The sequence below is a fragment of the Raphanus sativus genome, chromosome 6, assembly GCF_000801105.2.
Source record: "Raphanus sativus cultivar WK10039 chromosome 6, ASM80110v3, whole genome shotgun sequence".
NCBI classification, from domain to species: domain Eukaryota; kingdom Viridiplantae; phylum Streptophyta; class Magnoliopsida; order Brassicales; family Brassicaceae; genus Raphanus; species Raphanus sativus.
This window is the reverse complement of record NC_079516.1, coordinates 25,097,579-25,112,513: the sequence shown is the minus strand read 5'-3', so window position 1 is coordinate 25,112,513 and position 14,935 is coordinate 25,097,579. Positions and strand designations below refer to the sequence as shown.

The following is a 14,935-nucleotide window of genomic DNA, read 5'->3' as shown; positions in this document are numbered from 1 at the left end:
TTTATGCGATTTCGGATTATTTATGTTTCAATTACATAAATCTATCACTAAACACACGATTTTGATCATTCAAAACGTAGAAAAAAAACAAATTGATGGCTCTGATTTTGTTATCGATTATGGTGAATAGCCACGACACACCACTGCTAAGCATCTCGCCGGCACGGTTGTTCAAAAAAAAAACATCTCGCCGGCACGTAATCGTCCGATTTGATCTTGTGTTTTTGAACCTGTCATATTTCCTCAATTACATTTATATTTCTTTTGCTTCTAACCTATTATTACCAGTTGCACATAAAACAAACGTATTATTACCGGTCATAGTGAAAATCACTTTCTTATTACCGGCAATTTTGTCTTTCCGACTATACTGGATTGTTTTTAGAGTGAATTGGCTGAATACCCTAAAACAATGCTGATACCATAGAGGGGGGGGGGGTGGAGGGGGGAGAATGGTAGTGATGAGGGAAGAAAATTGTGGGGGTTTAGTGTATGGAGTGCAAATATGTAAGGTTTGGTGTGTAAGGAGTGCAAATATTCTTATTTTTAATCCCCACAATTTTTATGTCATAGGTATTTTCTTTAATTTGTTACTTCTTGTAGGATTTTCACCCAAATCACTCTATAAATTTTATATATAATTTTAAAACGTGAGACTTTTTTTGAAAATTTGTAAAACATTAATAAAAACACCGTTACAAGTTTTTATAAAAAGTGTTTCTATAAAAAATGAAAACCGCTTTTATATATTAAAAATTTGTAGAAATGTTATTTCCTGTGGCAAAATATTTGAAACATATATATATTTAATTAAAATTAATTAATTTAAAATTTAAATCATATTTTCATTAAAATATTTTTAATTTTTTTTGGTAAACACAAATATTATTCCTAAAACTAGCAAACCTAACACAAACAACAAAATACTTAAACTATATTCAGTCCTAAATCTACCTACAAATCATTAAAACTAATTTCCAAATTACTAAAACCAACCGCCTACAATATTCTTAATCTAATAAATCATTTAAAATGAAAACTTACATGATTTGGAATGGTTTGGGAGAGAGTGAAGCTATTGTAGGAGAGTGAATCTATTTTTTTGAAAATTTGTAAAACATTAATAAAAACACCGGTTACAAGTTTTTATAAAAAGTGTTTCTATAAAAAATGAAAACCGCTTTTATATATTAAAAAATTTGTAGAAATGTATTTCCTGTGGCAAAATATTTGAACAATATATATTTAATTAAAATTAATTAATTTAAAATTTAAAATCATATTTTCATTAAAATATTTTTAATTTTTTTGGTAAACACAAAATATTATTCCTAAACTAGCAAAACCTAACACAAACAACAAAATACTTAAACTATATTCAGTCCTAAATCTACCTACAAATCATTAAAACTAATTTCCAAATTACTAAAACCAACCGCCTACAATATTCTTAATCTAATAAATCATTTAAAATGAAACTTACATGATTTGGAATTGGGTTTGGGAGAGAGTGAAGCTATTGTAGGAGAGTGACAAGAAAGGAGAGTTTTGTGCTTTAGAGAGAGAGGAGAGAGAGAGAGAGAGAGAGAGAGAGAGATGAGAGAGAGAGAGAGAGAGAGAGAGAGGAGAGAGAGAGAGAGAGAGAGAGAGAGAGAGAGAGAGGAGAGAGAGAGAGAGAGAGAGAGAAGTGATACAACCTTAAAAAGATTTCTCTCAGGTTGTTTTTTTTGTCAGCAACAACAATAGACTCATGTAGATTTTATAAACCAAATCGGTAGCTCTAAATCCATGTGGACGACAAAGGATGATTGGTTTCTTGCACTACGTGCTAGACTATCTGCCCTCTTGTTTTTCTTCTTTGGAATATGAGTGAGCTCTGAACTATTGAAATTTCTCTTCACGAAATTAATGTCTTCCAAATAATTTGCAACTGCTGGCCATTCTTTTGGTTTCGAAGCCATCTTCACCAACTGAAAACAATCTGTTGCAAACGTACCGAAAACTACCGTAAATTCCTCATGCATTCCATTGCCCAAATAAAGACCTCTATTTCCGAATAAAGTGGCGAGTGACTTGCGCATGTATTCCTCTCAGGTTGTTTAGTAATTCATTCGTGTTGATTTTTAGGCTGTTTTTCCCTTGTTTTTATTTTACTTTTTGTTGGGGTGGTGCAAATTGAAGTCTTAGTTCTGTAATTTCTTTCCATATTAAAATTATTAATATGATATTTACAGTTTAACAGAAAATGAAATGATTTTTTTTCGTGTATCTATCTATTCTATTAAAACATCATGTTCTATTGATATACACAGAAAAAAACATAAATATAATTAAAAGACACAAATACAAAAATTAAATTTCTGAAAAAAATATACTTGTCCTTTTAAGAGCATGTCATAATCTAGTTCCTCTAATTGATGATTGATAAGCATTATCTCAAAGAGAATGGTAGAGAATAGTGTATATATATAACAATGAAAAGTTTGCATAACCGAAGAGAAACATGACTAAAAAAACAAAAAAGATCACAATTATCGATCAATTCCAAACCTAGAAATTGATTAGGATGGATTCGTTTTTTCTTTTTCTTTTTTTTGAAAACGATGGAAGTGGAGCTGCACTCTTACTTAACTACTCTAACACTTCCACTACCAATTGATGTTGTTGACACTTTTGAATGGAAGGCTGCTGATTTGCCTTTGAATGTGTTTAATTCGCAGGCTACTTGGGAGGTCTTGCATCCTAGACAACCGATTCAAACTTGGCATGACATCGTATGGTTCAAAGGCGCATTACCGAAGCATGCCTTCACGATGTGGGTGACAAACTACGACAGACTACCGACACGAGCGAGAATGGCGTCATGGGGTCTTGCGGTACCGGTTGCTTGTCACTATGCTAATGACGTCTGGTCCCAAGTCTTCCGTCGATGTAGTCATCCACAGCAGAGAATCACTGACTGGGCGGAGTTACTATCTTGGATCCAAGCTACTCAATCTCCGCGGAACCTTCTGCTACGGAAGCTCGTCTCTCAAGCAGTTGTTTTCCATGTCTGGAAACAGAGAAATAATCTTCTTCACAACGGGATTCCTCTGCCGCCAGCTCATGTTTTTAAGGCCCTTGACAGGGAGGTTCGCAACATAATCTCTGCTCGGAGGTCTAACAAGCTATTCAAATCACTTATGGTTCTCTGGTTCCAATAGGTGCTAAAGTTATCCTCTCTTTAGAATGTCCATGATTCATCTTGTTTTTTCCTTCTTTTTTTTGCCAAGATGTTTCAAACTCTTTGTTTTTGCTTTTGCAAACTCTCCTTTTTAATGATATTTACAGTTTAGCGAAAAAAAAATGATGGATTCGTTTATAACACATTGATAACACCATTATATTACATTGGACCGATATTATATTAAGAGTCATGCCAATAACTAAATGGGCCACACATTTTAAATAAAAAGCAAATTAGGCTCAGAACAGTGTGGGCTATCCTTGTTTGAACTATATATTTCAAAGTGGTTAAAAATCAGAATAATAGTGTTTTACAAAAATTATTAATTAGGACGAAAAATATGAAATGCCTATACACATGCAGGGGCGGAGGCAGGGTGTTAGAAGGGGTCAGGTGACCCCATAAAATTTGGAAATTAGTCTAGTTATTATCAAATATTTTATATTGATCCCAACCCAACATCATGAGTGACCCCTACTAAATCAAGTTTAATTGAGGAATTTACAATAAAAATATCTTTTATTTTGTTCTTTTAAAAGTGTTAATTAGAATATGATAATTCCATATTCTGAATAACAAGATAATAAAGAAAAATTATATTAAATAAAAATCAATTTTACATGATTATTTTAAAATATTATATTTATAAATTTAATAATACATAAAAATTAAATTATATTTTAAATTAGTAGTAAAATATTATATATATATATATATATATATATAATATACATTTTAAAAATTGTTAAAAATGATTTTAGAATTTTAAAAAATCTAATATGACCCCGGGTAAATTTTTGTTCTGGATCTACCACTGTACACATGCATTCACATGTACACGCCAATACACATTCGTAGTTTCTTTTATTTCTTCTTCTTTGTCATCCACACATTTATAGTTTCTTAGAAAGAAAAAAAAATCTCACACACATACATATTTATAATAGTCAGACCTAATAATTGTCTCATGTCATGTACAATAAATAATAGCCTATCCTTAGTGATGAGAATCATGAGATCATTTTTTCTATTCTATTTGTTTCTAAGTAAACAAATCGGAAGAAACAGCCAATGATTTTGAACAAGTGTGTAGGTTCACATATACGAGTAGAAGAAGACAGCCGATAGTGGGATAATTTTAATTTCGTTTTCATATTATATATAGGCGGTGTTTGCGAGTTTTGTCATAATGACATAAAGTTTTTTTTTCTTTTGTCGCCAAGATAAAGTTAAGACTCAAATGGTAAAGACACAAAAACAGCTTTTCATATTTATAAATAGAATTAGAAAGCAAAAAAAAAGATAAAACTTAAACGTATCCCCTATATATTATTCTAAGAGCACTCAAGATAAATAACCTTCACTTAATGTATGATTTACATGAGTGTAATTTCCTACGTGGCAGTCTCACAAACACTCTCACACTTATTTTAAAATAACCCTTAGCTTACTAGAATTATTACATATTATGCCATTGATATATTTCAACCTTACTAATTTGTTCAAGAACAAAAAAAATGTTCTCGACTTTTGTATTGTTCATCTGAATTAATGACCGAATTGATGGCAATTAACGATATTTAAGATTCGGAAAATTAATGGAATAGATATTAGTTGTATTGTTTTTCTGATTTTTCGATATCTTAAATGAAAATAATAAGTGTAAATTGATTTGATATCTTAAATGGAAATTTTGTTTGTAAGTGATTAAATGGAATTTTTTTATACAAACATTCAATGACTTTTTCCTATTTTAGTCACAAAATTTATGTTAAATTAAGAATTAATTACTATTAAGAAAATCTAATTTATATCTGAATATATTTCTCATAAATAATTTATGTATTCATTTATTCACTATATAAAATATCCATTAATTTAAAATTCACAGCCCAAATACATATGCATTTTCTTCTTTTCAAATATATATGTAAAACCAAATTATAATTTTACATATTTACAATTAGATAAAATAAACATTTTTTAAAATTATCTCATTATGCGCATAGCGCAGGTCACCACCTAGTGCTTTATTAATTCACAACAGTGCAAGTATGAAGTATACAAATAAGTTCAACAAGAATTTAGAAAAAAAAAATTAGAAAAAAAAATTAGAAAAGCAATAACAAGAAATTGACGTTAAGTATTTTCCAGACCACATATCATGTACTGAATATATATCTTCAAGATACCATGTTTTATAAATGTTATGCGTTGGTACAATAAATAATATTGGCATTGCCTTTCCAAAATTAATAATTGAACTTATTGAGTTTCTGTCCTTTTGTGTACACTTCACAATTTCAGCAAAAATATAAACTTGACCAAAGAAGATTTTATTGATTTCAGTTATAAAAAAAAGGAAGATTTTCTTGAATTCTAAGTCGAAAGAAAAAGGATTTTATTGATTTCAAAATGATCAATGCTGGTACAACAACACTACTAAAACAGAAGCACACCCTAGACATATTTTGGTCTACTATGTGATATTACTAAATTTTGACTCTTATATTAACTATGCATCATAATATATCATCTAATTATTTTTTGAGAAAATATATCATCCAATTGCTTAATTAATAAATCAATTAATTCAACTAACTTTTTAAATATTTTTATGATAAAATGACTAAAATTTTACTATATATTTTTTAAATATAAATATATAGTTTTTAATAATATCGAAAATTTATAAAATAAATGGTTAAATATTTTTTATTATTATAGATAATTAAAATACATAAATATTAACTTAATTCTAAATTATAATAAAATAAAAAATTTTAATATTATATATAAAATTTTATAAATTTATAAATATTAAATCAATAATAAATAGAACTAAATGACTTAATCTATTAATTAATACGTAAATTATAAAAGTAAATTAAGGTATCTATAGACACAAAATACAAAACTTCTTAAATTTTACAATATACTTTCATTTATAAAGAATAAATTAAATCAAGGATAATTAACTACAGTAAATAGATACTAAAATTAGATAAAACATACTTAATTGATATAAAATATTTAAAATTAAATAATATTTACTCCCTCTGTTTTGTTATGTAAGTAGTTTTAGCAAAAAAATATTTGTTTAAGATGTTTACATAATCCAAAGCACCTTTTACATTTATTACATGTTGTGTGACCAATCAAATAATTCATACATATTTACTATTGGTTGAATTTATGTATTAAATGCTATTTTTTCAAAAATAAAAGTTTTCTTAATATTTACACTTTTAACTAAAACTACTTACAAATAAAAATAGAGGGAGTATATTATTTAGGATAGTGGACGGACTATAGTCGCATTTTTACGATTATATTTTGGGTGTTATTTATTTAATCATACAATATGTTATTAAGAACGATAAAATTAATATTAAGAGAAATTGCTTGAAATGCTATAAATTAGCTACATCTTTTGTAAAAAAACTTTTAATCAAAATACTATAATATTTGAGTTTACAATTTAGTGATTATTTTTTACAATTTAAATGATTATTAATATTTATAAATGAGTTAACACGATTAGTTTAGCTTTTTCATCACAAATTAAGGTATTAAAAGTGATATCAAATTTATGGTAGATTAAAATTTCCCCTATTACTAATAAGATACGAGATATTTTAACAAACACATTAATTCATTTATATAGACAGTTAGTATAAAATATTAACTAGTCTGATACATGTTAAAAGATGTATTATTCAGTTTTAATTTTAATTTAAAAAAAATAAAAAAATATTAGATACGCTAAACCAATGAATTATTTTATTTAGAAGCTTAATTATTATATAGTCATATATTTATATTATACAATGTTTTACTGCATATATTAAAAATACGAATAAATATTTACATGAACATATGTTATTCGATAAACAGAATACTACAAATCAACACAATGCATATTAAAGATCACTTTACAAAATAAAATATTATTTTAAAATTTTAATATTGCGTTATACTACATATTAGTTAACAGAATAATTATAAATACTTATAAGATTTGTATTAAAAATTACTCTTCACTGATCTAAAAGAAAATTATATTAATATCTTAAATTAACGTTTTCACTTTGTTCAAAATTTTTAATTGAAATCTAAACTTATGCACATGTAGGAATAACATTTATTATAAATTATAATTTTAAATATTTAAATGAGAAAATATATATAAATTAATGATTATTTTTTGGAAAAATCAAAACTAAACTTTAAAATATTAACAAAAATAAATAATGTACAAAAATTTAAATATAATTATATAATCTTGAAATACAAAAACTATAAATGCAATTCTTATTTGATTAAATAAAAACTTTTAAACAAAAACATTATAAAAATCTAGTAATACTTAAGTTAGAGTCAAATTAATCTGGTTGAAAAAAGGTAATACTTTCACAGCCTAGAGATCATTTATGTACCACGCACACAAAATTGGAAAGTCGATGGACTAGCACGAAGGACTAGGACTAGCACGAAGGACTAGGACTCAATCGTTTTTTGTTGTGCACATGGATGAAGAGCCACCAACCTAGTTTACAGAGTGTATATGAGTTTGTAATAGTTGGAGACAAAAAAAAATCTGGTTGAAAAAAGGGTTCAAGTTAATCTAAATAATCAAATAAAAACTCTGCAAAATGTGAATTTGGGATTATTCAGAAATTAGTTATGTAGCCAATTAGTTGCAAAAATATCACATTATAAGTTCTTTTATAAGAAGAAAGCTCCTATTGGTATGTAGATTTTGACAATAGTTTAAGTCAAACAGAATAACTATCCAGTTACAAAGAAAAAAAAACAGAATAAGTATAGTACGACCAGAGGAAAAGACAAAATGATGATAATTGATAACTAAAATCATATCAATAATAACATTCAAATTCATAATTTATAAAATAAACCAAAAGCACACACCAATACATTACAAAAGGACAGCCTATATATATGCCCCCAACATATATAAGTTTATTTATCCTTCCAAACAATCAAAGATGCATGTACTTTAGTTACATCTCCACACCAACCCAAAATCACAAAAAAGCTAAATTAAAATAAAAAGGGGCAATAATACTAGTTTTTATAATTAATTTTAATTCAAAACATATTGATATCATTAGCCATGATTGGTTGGTTAGAGTAAACCGAACCACCCCAATGATTAACGCCACTCATCATCATATCATCGTAATATCCGTCGCAATTAATCCCAGCCGTTCGATCATCGAACCCACAGCCGTCGATCTGATCGACACCACCGTTGGTCGTGGTGACGAGATCGACGATCTCGTTCAACGACTCGAGTCTGGTGCTTAGCTCCGCCATCTGAGCGGTCAAGACGGAGTTCTCGGCTTGGATCTTCATGTAGAGCTCAGAGGTGGCGGTGAGGCTCGTCAAGATCTGACGGTTGTCGCTTGAAAGCTGATTGATCTGAGCCGTTAAATCGTCGACGTGTTTCTGTTTGCGCATCCTTGATCTACGAGCAGATTCTCGGTTCGATAACATTCGCTTACGTTTCCGCTCGTCGACGGTGACGGCGGAGTCAGAGGGATTCCCGCCGTCGGAAGAGCTCGAGCTCCGGTATGTGCTGCTTGATGACGCCATTTTATTACAATAAAATTACAAAGAACAAGAAAAAGGGACAGATTTTTTTTGTTTGGTTGGTTTTAGATTTGTCTGAAAATAGTGAATATATGATGTAATAATTAATTTAAAGATTATTTTGGGGAGTTTTCAGCAATTCATGAAACGTTGTAAAACCAGTAAAGGAAGACGACGGAGAAAGATTGAACGAGATGGGTTCTACGGCAGAGAGCAGATTTAACCGTGAGCCCCGAGAGCAAGATTTCGCAGAGAACGGGAGTCATCAGTTTCCGATCATCAAATTCTCAGTTTTTAATGATATAACAGAGAAACAGAGGAGGAATAGTACTATTTTTGAATATGTTATCGAAAAGAAACAGAGGAGATCTCTAAATATATAGAGCAAACAGATAACAAAATAATAAGATTTTGGAGATAAGGAAGAAAATATGTGTGAAGGGGAAAGAGGTTTTTGATGAAGGATTTGTTATGGATTATATAGAAACCAAATCTCAAGCATCCACTTGATTTTTAATTTTTAAATTTAAATTTTATTTTTAAAGCAAATAATGGATGGTGGAGATTTGTTGAATCATTTTAAAAGCAAATCTGTGGGTGGGTGTACTTTCCTTTTGTTTTAAAGACTGTATTTTCAAAGAAATATAAATGGTAAGTGTGGATTTTTGTGTGGTGTATTAACGGTGTGGTTAATGCTATATAGTAGAGAAATAAGTGGTTAAAATTTGACCAGATATCATCAGGAAAACAGTCAATTTCTTGAAATTACATCTTGAATAGTATATTTGTTACCATAAGTTATTATTGTATTAAATCAGAGTGCTAATATATATATTTACAAGGAAATAAAACTATGACTCCCAATTTTAAGAAATAATATATTTTAAAATATTTCGTAAATATTAACGTTGGAGAAAGATTTGGTGAAATAAACTATAATATGATCCACACTTAAAAACACACAAATACTTTTTTAACAAAATCTAATTTACAAAATTAATAACTTTTAACATTCATTTGATAAGTAAAGTTTAAACATTTTAATTTTAGTGTATTTAAAACTATATAATTATATTATTTGTATTTCTATTAAGTATGAAAATTATATATTACTTTATTTTCTTTTAAATTATTTTAAATTGTTTGTTATTAATATTTAATAAAATCTATGTAATTGTATTGATTAACTGCGTGATAAAATTTTAAATTATAAAACTTATTTTATGTCAATTTATTGAATCAAACATTTTTTGTATAAGACTTTATCGATGTCAACTTAAACCAAGCCTAATCTCACATTAATAACTATATGCATTTAAGAATAAAGACAATTTAAGAAAAAGATTTAATAAGAAAGCTTTATTAAGTTTACATGAATGTAATTTTTATTTATGAAATACAAATAAAATAATCCATTAACTAATTGATTTATAATAAATAAAATTATTTTGCAGTAGTATCTGAACCGGCGAAAATCTTTATATTTATTTTCTGAATTTTTTTCAGAAATGAATTAAATGTTTTAGTTAAATCATTGAAAATTAGATAAATATAAAAGTTATTAAAATGTAAGACCTAATATTTTATATTGTTTGGCTTGAACATTGAATATTGTGTTGTTTAGAAACACATTTATTAGGTTTTTGGAAACACATCCCCTATATATTAAAAGAGAAACATTTAAAAAGTCGTAACCTTAAGTTTGTATTAATTGAAAATAACATTTTCCTACGTGGCAATCAATTAGATAGTTAATTAGTCATATGTGTCAGTCTTACAATGAAATTGAAAAACATGTTGGTCCAATTCGATTTTTATATCTCACTAGGAACATTTAATACCAAATATATGATATATCTTTTATATATTATAGTTTTTATTAAACTAATTATAAAATTAATTAAAGTGTACAATTAATATTTTATTTTCTTTCCTTAAATAAAAGTTACGGAATTTCCAAATATGAGTAATATATATATGACAATTAATGATTCTAATAATAAAGATTTGATAACAATCTAAATCTCCTCCATAATTTTTTGTTTAATTTTATATTATTAAAATAAATTAAACAATAAATTAGCTATAAAATTAAAATTTAGATTTTTTCATATATGTTATATTTTGAATTTTTAAAAACGACAATAAATTACTAAAACTGTTAAAATCATTATGTTAAAGTTAATGAACAATGGTTTAACATTTTTATTATAAAAAGATACACATGATTTTAAAACCATATGAGTAAAAGTATCATTTAATAATAAAACAAATATATATATATATAAAACTATATACCATATAAGATTACATAAATATATTAATTTCAAAAAATTTAATGAATTTTCAAGAACATTTATAAATTATAAACTTATTAAATTTTTCACATTGAAATTTTTTTTATCAATGATTTAAATAATTTGTTACAAAACGATATGAATGATCATAGAACCGTATGATTATGAAATATCATTTAATAAATAACCATATGAAATATACTATTTATAAAATATACTATTCTTATAAAGTAGGTTAGTCCATCTTAACTTATATTACACTTTTTATTAAACTAACTATCAAATTGATAAATAATGTACAAAAAACAATCTCGCACTTTCCTTAAATAAAACTACGAAATTACCTAATATGATTAACATATATATATATTATTAATTATTATGAATAATAAATATTTGATAAGAATTTTTGTATCTTAGTTCTTTTTTAAAAGAATTTTATATTATTAAAAGATATTAAACAATATAATATGGTTTTAATTTGGTATATACCATACAAACCGAATGTATGTGATTTTATAAAACCGTATGATTTGAATATGGTTTGATTTATAACCGATTAAACTGAAACATGTAAATATATGTATATTTATAACGACTCATGAAATTCGTATTTGTTACATGAGTTGAACTATAATTATAATTTGTAAATCACTTGAAGTTCTTATAATTAAATAACAATTTAGTGCAATTGAGATTTCTTATTTTCTTAGTCTTTTTCTGATTTTTTTTTGCTTATTTTAACAGTAACTAAATTGAAGTTAAGATTATAAATTTTGTGGACAACAATTAGTTGAAATTCTCAACAATTTTTTTTTTATCTTTAAACAAAAAGAGTTGTGTTCAATAGAAGACATATTAATTTGATGAACACCAAATATGGAAAAATATAAAAAAATTTCTTTCATGCTTCTGTTTTGTTTTTTTTCTTCAAAATTTAGAGTTTTGATATTAATTCTAGATTTGATTATTTTATTAGATGATATAAGCCTTTTTGTTTTTTATTCTTTTATTTAAATATATAATATTTTATAATAAATAATATTTTGACAACATGACTCAAAAATTTGTATAATATTTAATATGATCTCAAACTAAATAATTATGTTTTTTGGTATAAAACTGAATAAACTAAAAACCGACGGTATATAAACCAAATCGAACCGAAATAAATATGGATTTAGAATAGTAGTTATATTTTAATAACCGAAATACCGACAAAACCGAACCGAACCGAAACCCGATATCCGGATTGAACACCCCTAATCCAAATAAAACCGAACTATTGTTTCATTTTTTAAAATATAATAAAATAATAACTTCATCCCGCGCAAGGCGCAGATCTTATCCTAGTTTAGTAGTAATATAAGAGAAGAATTATTAATAATTTGGATATGTTTAACTATACAGTAGAAGAATGTATTTAATTTAAAAACTTATCAGAAAAAAAGCTAGGTGATGGAGTTGATTTGTTTAAATAAGAGAGATAATATATTTTCCATAAATAGTTTTTCATTGAGATGATAGTTTTGTTATATCAATTTCTGGAATTATATTTGGGTTGGTCTTTATCATTTATATTATTATTTGAGAAATGATTTTGCTGATTTATCATTTCTTCTATAATTATAGGTGTTGAAATTAAAATCGTTGATGGTAAAATCAACGCCTAAAATCTTCTGAGAAATTGTGCCTTAAGTAAATATGAAATAGAAATGTCAAATAACTATAGGGCATAAGCCAAACTAGTTTGCATAAATATGCAAGAACAAAATTCGTATATTTCACCCTAGACAAAGAGTAGAAGAATTTCTACCCAAACACGAAAGATCGGAAAAATGTCCTTACGAATTTTTTTTGCGCTAAATGAGTTTTATGAAACAATCTTTCGTCAAAAAAATCCGGAAAGTTTTGGCTGAATTTTTTTTAGCATAATCTATGAGATAATCTTATGTAAATCAACTTTCAGAAAATGTGTAAGAAAAAACTTTCGTAAAAAAAACCACAAAAACTCCTATGTCACCAGCATGCGACAAAGAAGCTCCCACGTCGCCAGCAGACGAACACGAAGCTCCCAAGTCGCAAGCAGGCGACCAGAAAGCTCTCAGGTCACCAGCATGCGACCACAAATCTCCCATGTCGCCAGCAGGCAACCATGAAGCTTGCAGGTCACGACTACGAAGCTCCCAGGTCATAACCACAAAGCTCCCAGATCGCCAGCGGGCAACCACGAGCTCCCGTGTCACCAGCGGGCGACCAAAACGCTCCCAGGTCGCCAGCGGGCGACCACAACTCTCCTACTCGCCAGCAGGCGAGCTCAACCATGACTCTCCTACTCGCCAGCAGGCGGGTTCGACCTCTCCATCTCTTAGTCGTCAGCAGGCGAGCTGGACCTCACCATCTCCTACTCGCCAGCAGGCGAGATCGACCACGACTCTCCTACTCGCCAGCAGGCGAGCTCGACCACTCCCTCTCCTACTGGCGAGCTCCACCTCGCCATCTCCTCCTGGCCAGTAGGCGAGCTCTACCTCGCCCTCTCCTCCTCGCCAGCAGGTGAGCTCCACCTCGCCCTCTCTTCCTCGCCACCATGCCAGCTCCACCTCGCCCTCTCCTCCTTTCCATCAGGCTAGCGCGGCAGCACGGCCTCCGCTTGTCTCACCCCTCATAGCTCTCTCCTTCGAACTTGATCAAACTGCTTCTTTCTTCGTCTCGGTTAGAGTTACCATTAAAATTTTACGACAAAATAGCAAAGATTTGTTTTCTCGTAAAATCTCGAATCAATCATATGAAATGATAACAGTTAGCTTAACAATGTTGTTATCTCGATCATAGGATTGGTTTTCATCACCCTACAGAACCAACATCGTACCGAAAGGGTTTTTTCCAAAAGAAATCGTAAAAAAACGCTTAAGTCAAAAAATTGTCTGAGAATGTCTAAAACGCGGTCAAAGCCCAATTACGATTTAGACGAAAATAAGCCCAAATTACAATGATGGTTTTGTTGATAAGAAGATAAGTGTCAAGTTTTTAGGATAATCATGAAGATCGAAAGGATAAGAAAGATTTCCGCAAAGAGATAAACTCGAAGATGACCTTCGAGGCATATATAAGAGGAACCAAGACGAGGAGCGCCAAGAGACGATTTTTAGACTCTTAGAACTCTCTGCACTTGAAAACTTTAGGCATTATTTTCGACATGTCTGTTTCTATTACTTGCACTCATACTAGGTGAATTCGTACATGCAGTTCAATATCTTGTTCCACTCTTTTGATTGAACTAAGTTCGGCTTGATCCTCGAAAGGGGTACGTAGGCACCCTTCCATAACATTTCAGTCTGAAATCAATAAAACCCTTTTCGTATCTTTTCTTGTCTTTAGCTACATGAGTTGCGGCTTACAAATATCTTTTCGACATAAGTGGTTATGCGAGTGAACTTAGTTAAGTGTAGTGGCTTCCCATCTGTGGTTTGGCGCATATAGCTGCAGTTTGTAGTCAGGGGACTGTCATATATGGCTGTGCTCCCCTCACTCTTGTATATGCTCTTCCCTTGCTCAACTGTCCCCATTCATCGATCATCAGGTGTTTTGACCTTGCGGTTAAAGCTTGTTTCAGGCCTACTTATGGTATTCCTACATCCCCATCACATGTTTCTTGAAGCGCAGAGAAGACCGGTACATGTTCTCTATACCAGATATTGGCTTCGCCGGCTAGATTTTGGTTGGATCAGTTGGGTCTTGAACGTGTTGGGGGCCCGTCTTAAGTCTCCGTCATCCCAGTGCTGGTTGTTCGAGGTTG

General features: G+C 29.1%; 2 protein-coding genes across 2 annotated transcripts; one reads left to right on the top strand and one right to left on the bottom strand.

Moving 5' to 3' along the window:
- Positions 1 to 2,603: 2,603 nt before the first annotated feature.
- On the top strand, positions 2,604 to 3,203 carry LOC108808185 (uncharacterized). Its single transcript, XM_018580368.1, has one exon. It carries the CDS (start codon positions 2,604 to 2,606, stop codon positions 3,201 to 3,203), a length of 600 nt encoding a protein of 199 aa, XP_018435870.1.
- A 4,910-nt stretch (positions 3,204 to 8,113) lies between these two features.
- On the bottom strand, positions 8,114 to 9,304 carry LOC108805893 (bZIP transcription factor 2). Its single transcript, XM_018577880.2, has one exon. It carries the CDS (start codon positions 8,843 to 8,845, stop codon positions 8,339 to 8,341), a length of 507 nt encoding a protein of 168 aa, XP_018433382.1. The 5' UTR covers positions 8,846 to 9,304; the 3' UTR covers positions 8,114 to 8,338.
- Positions 9,305 to 14,935: the final 5,631 nt, after the last annotated feature.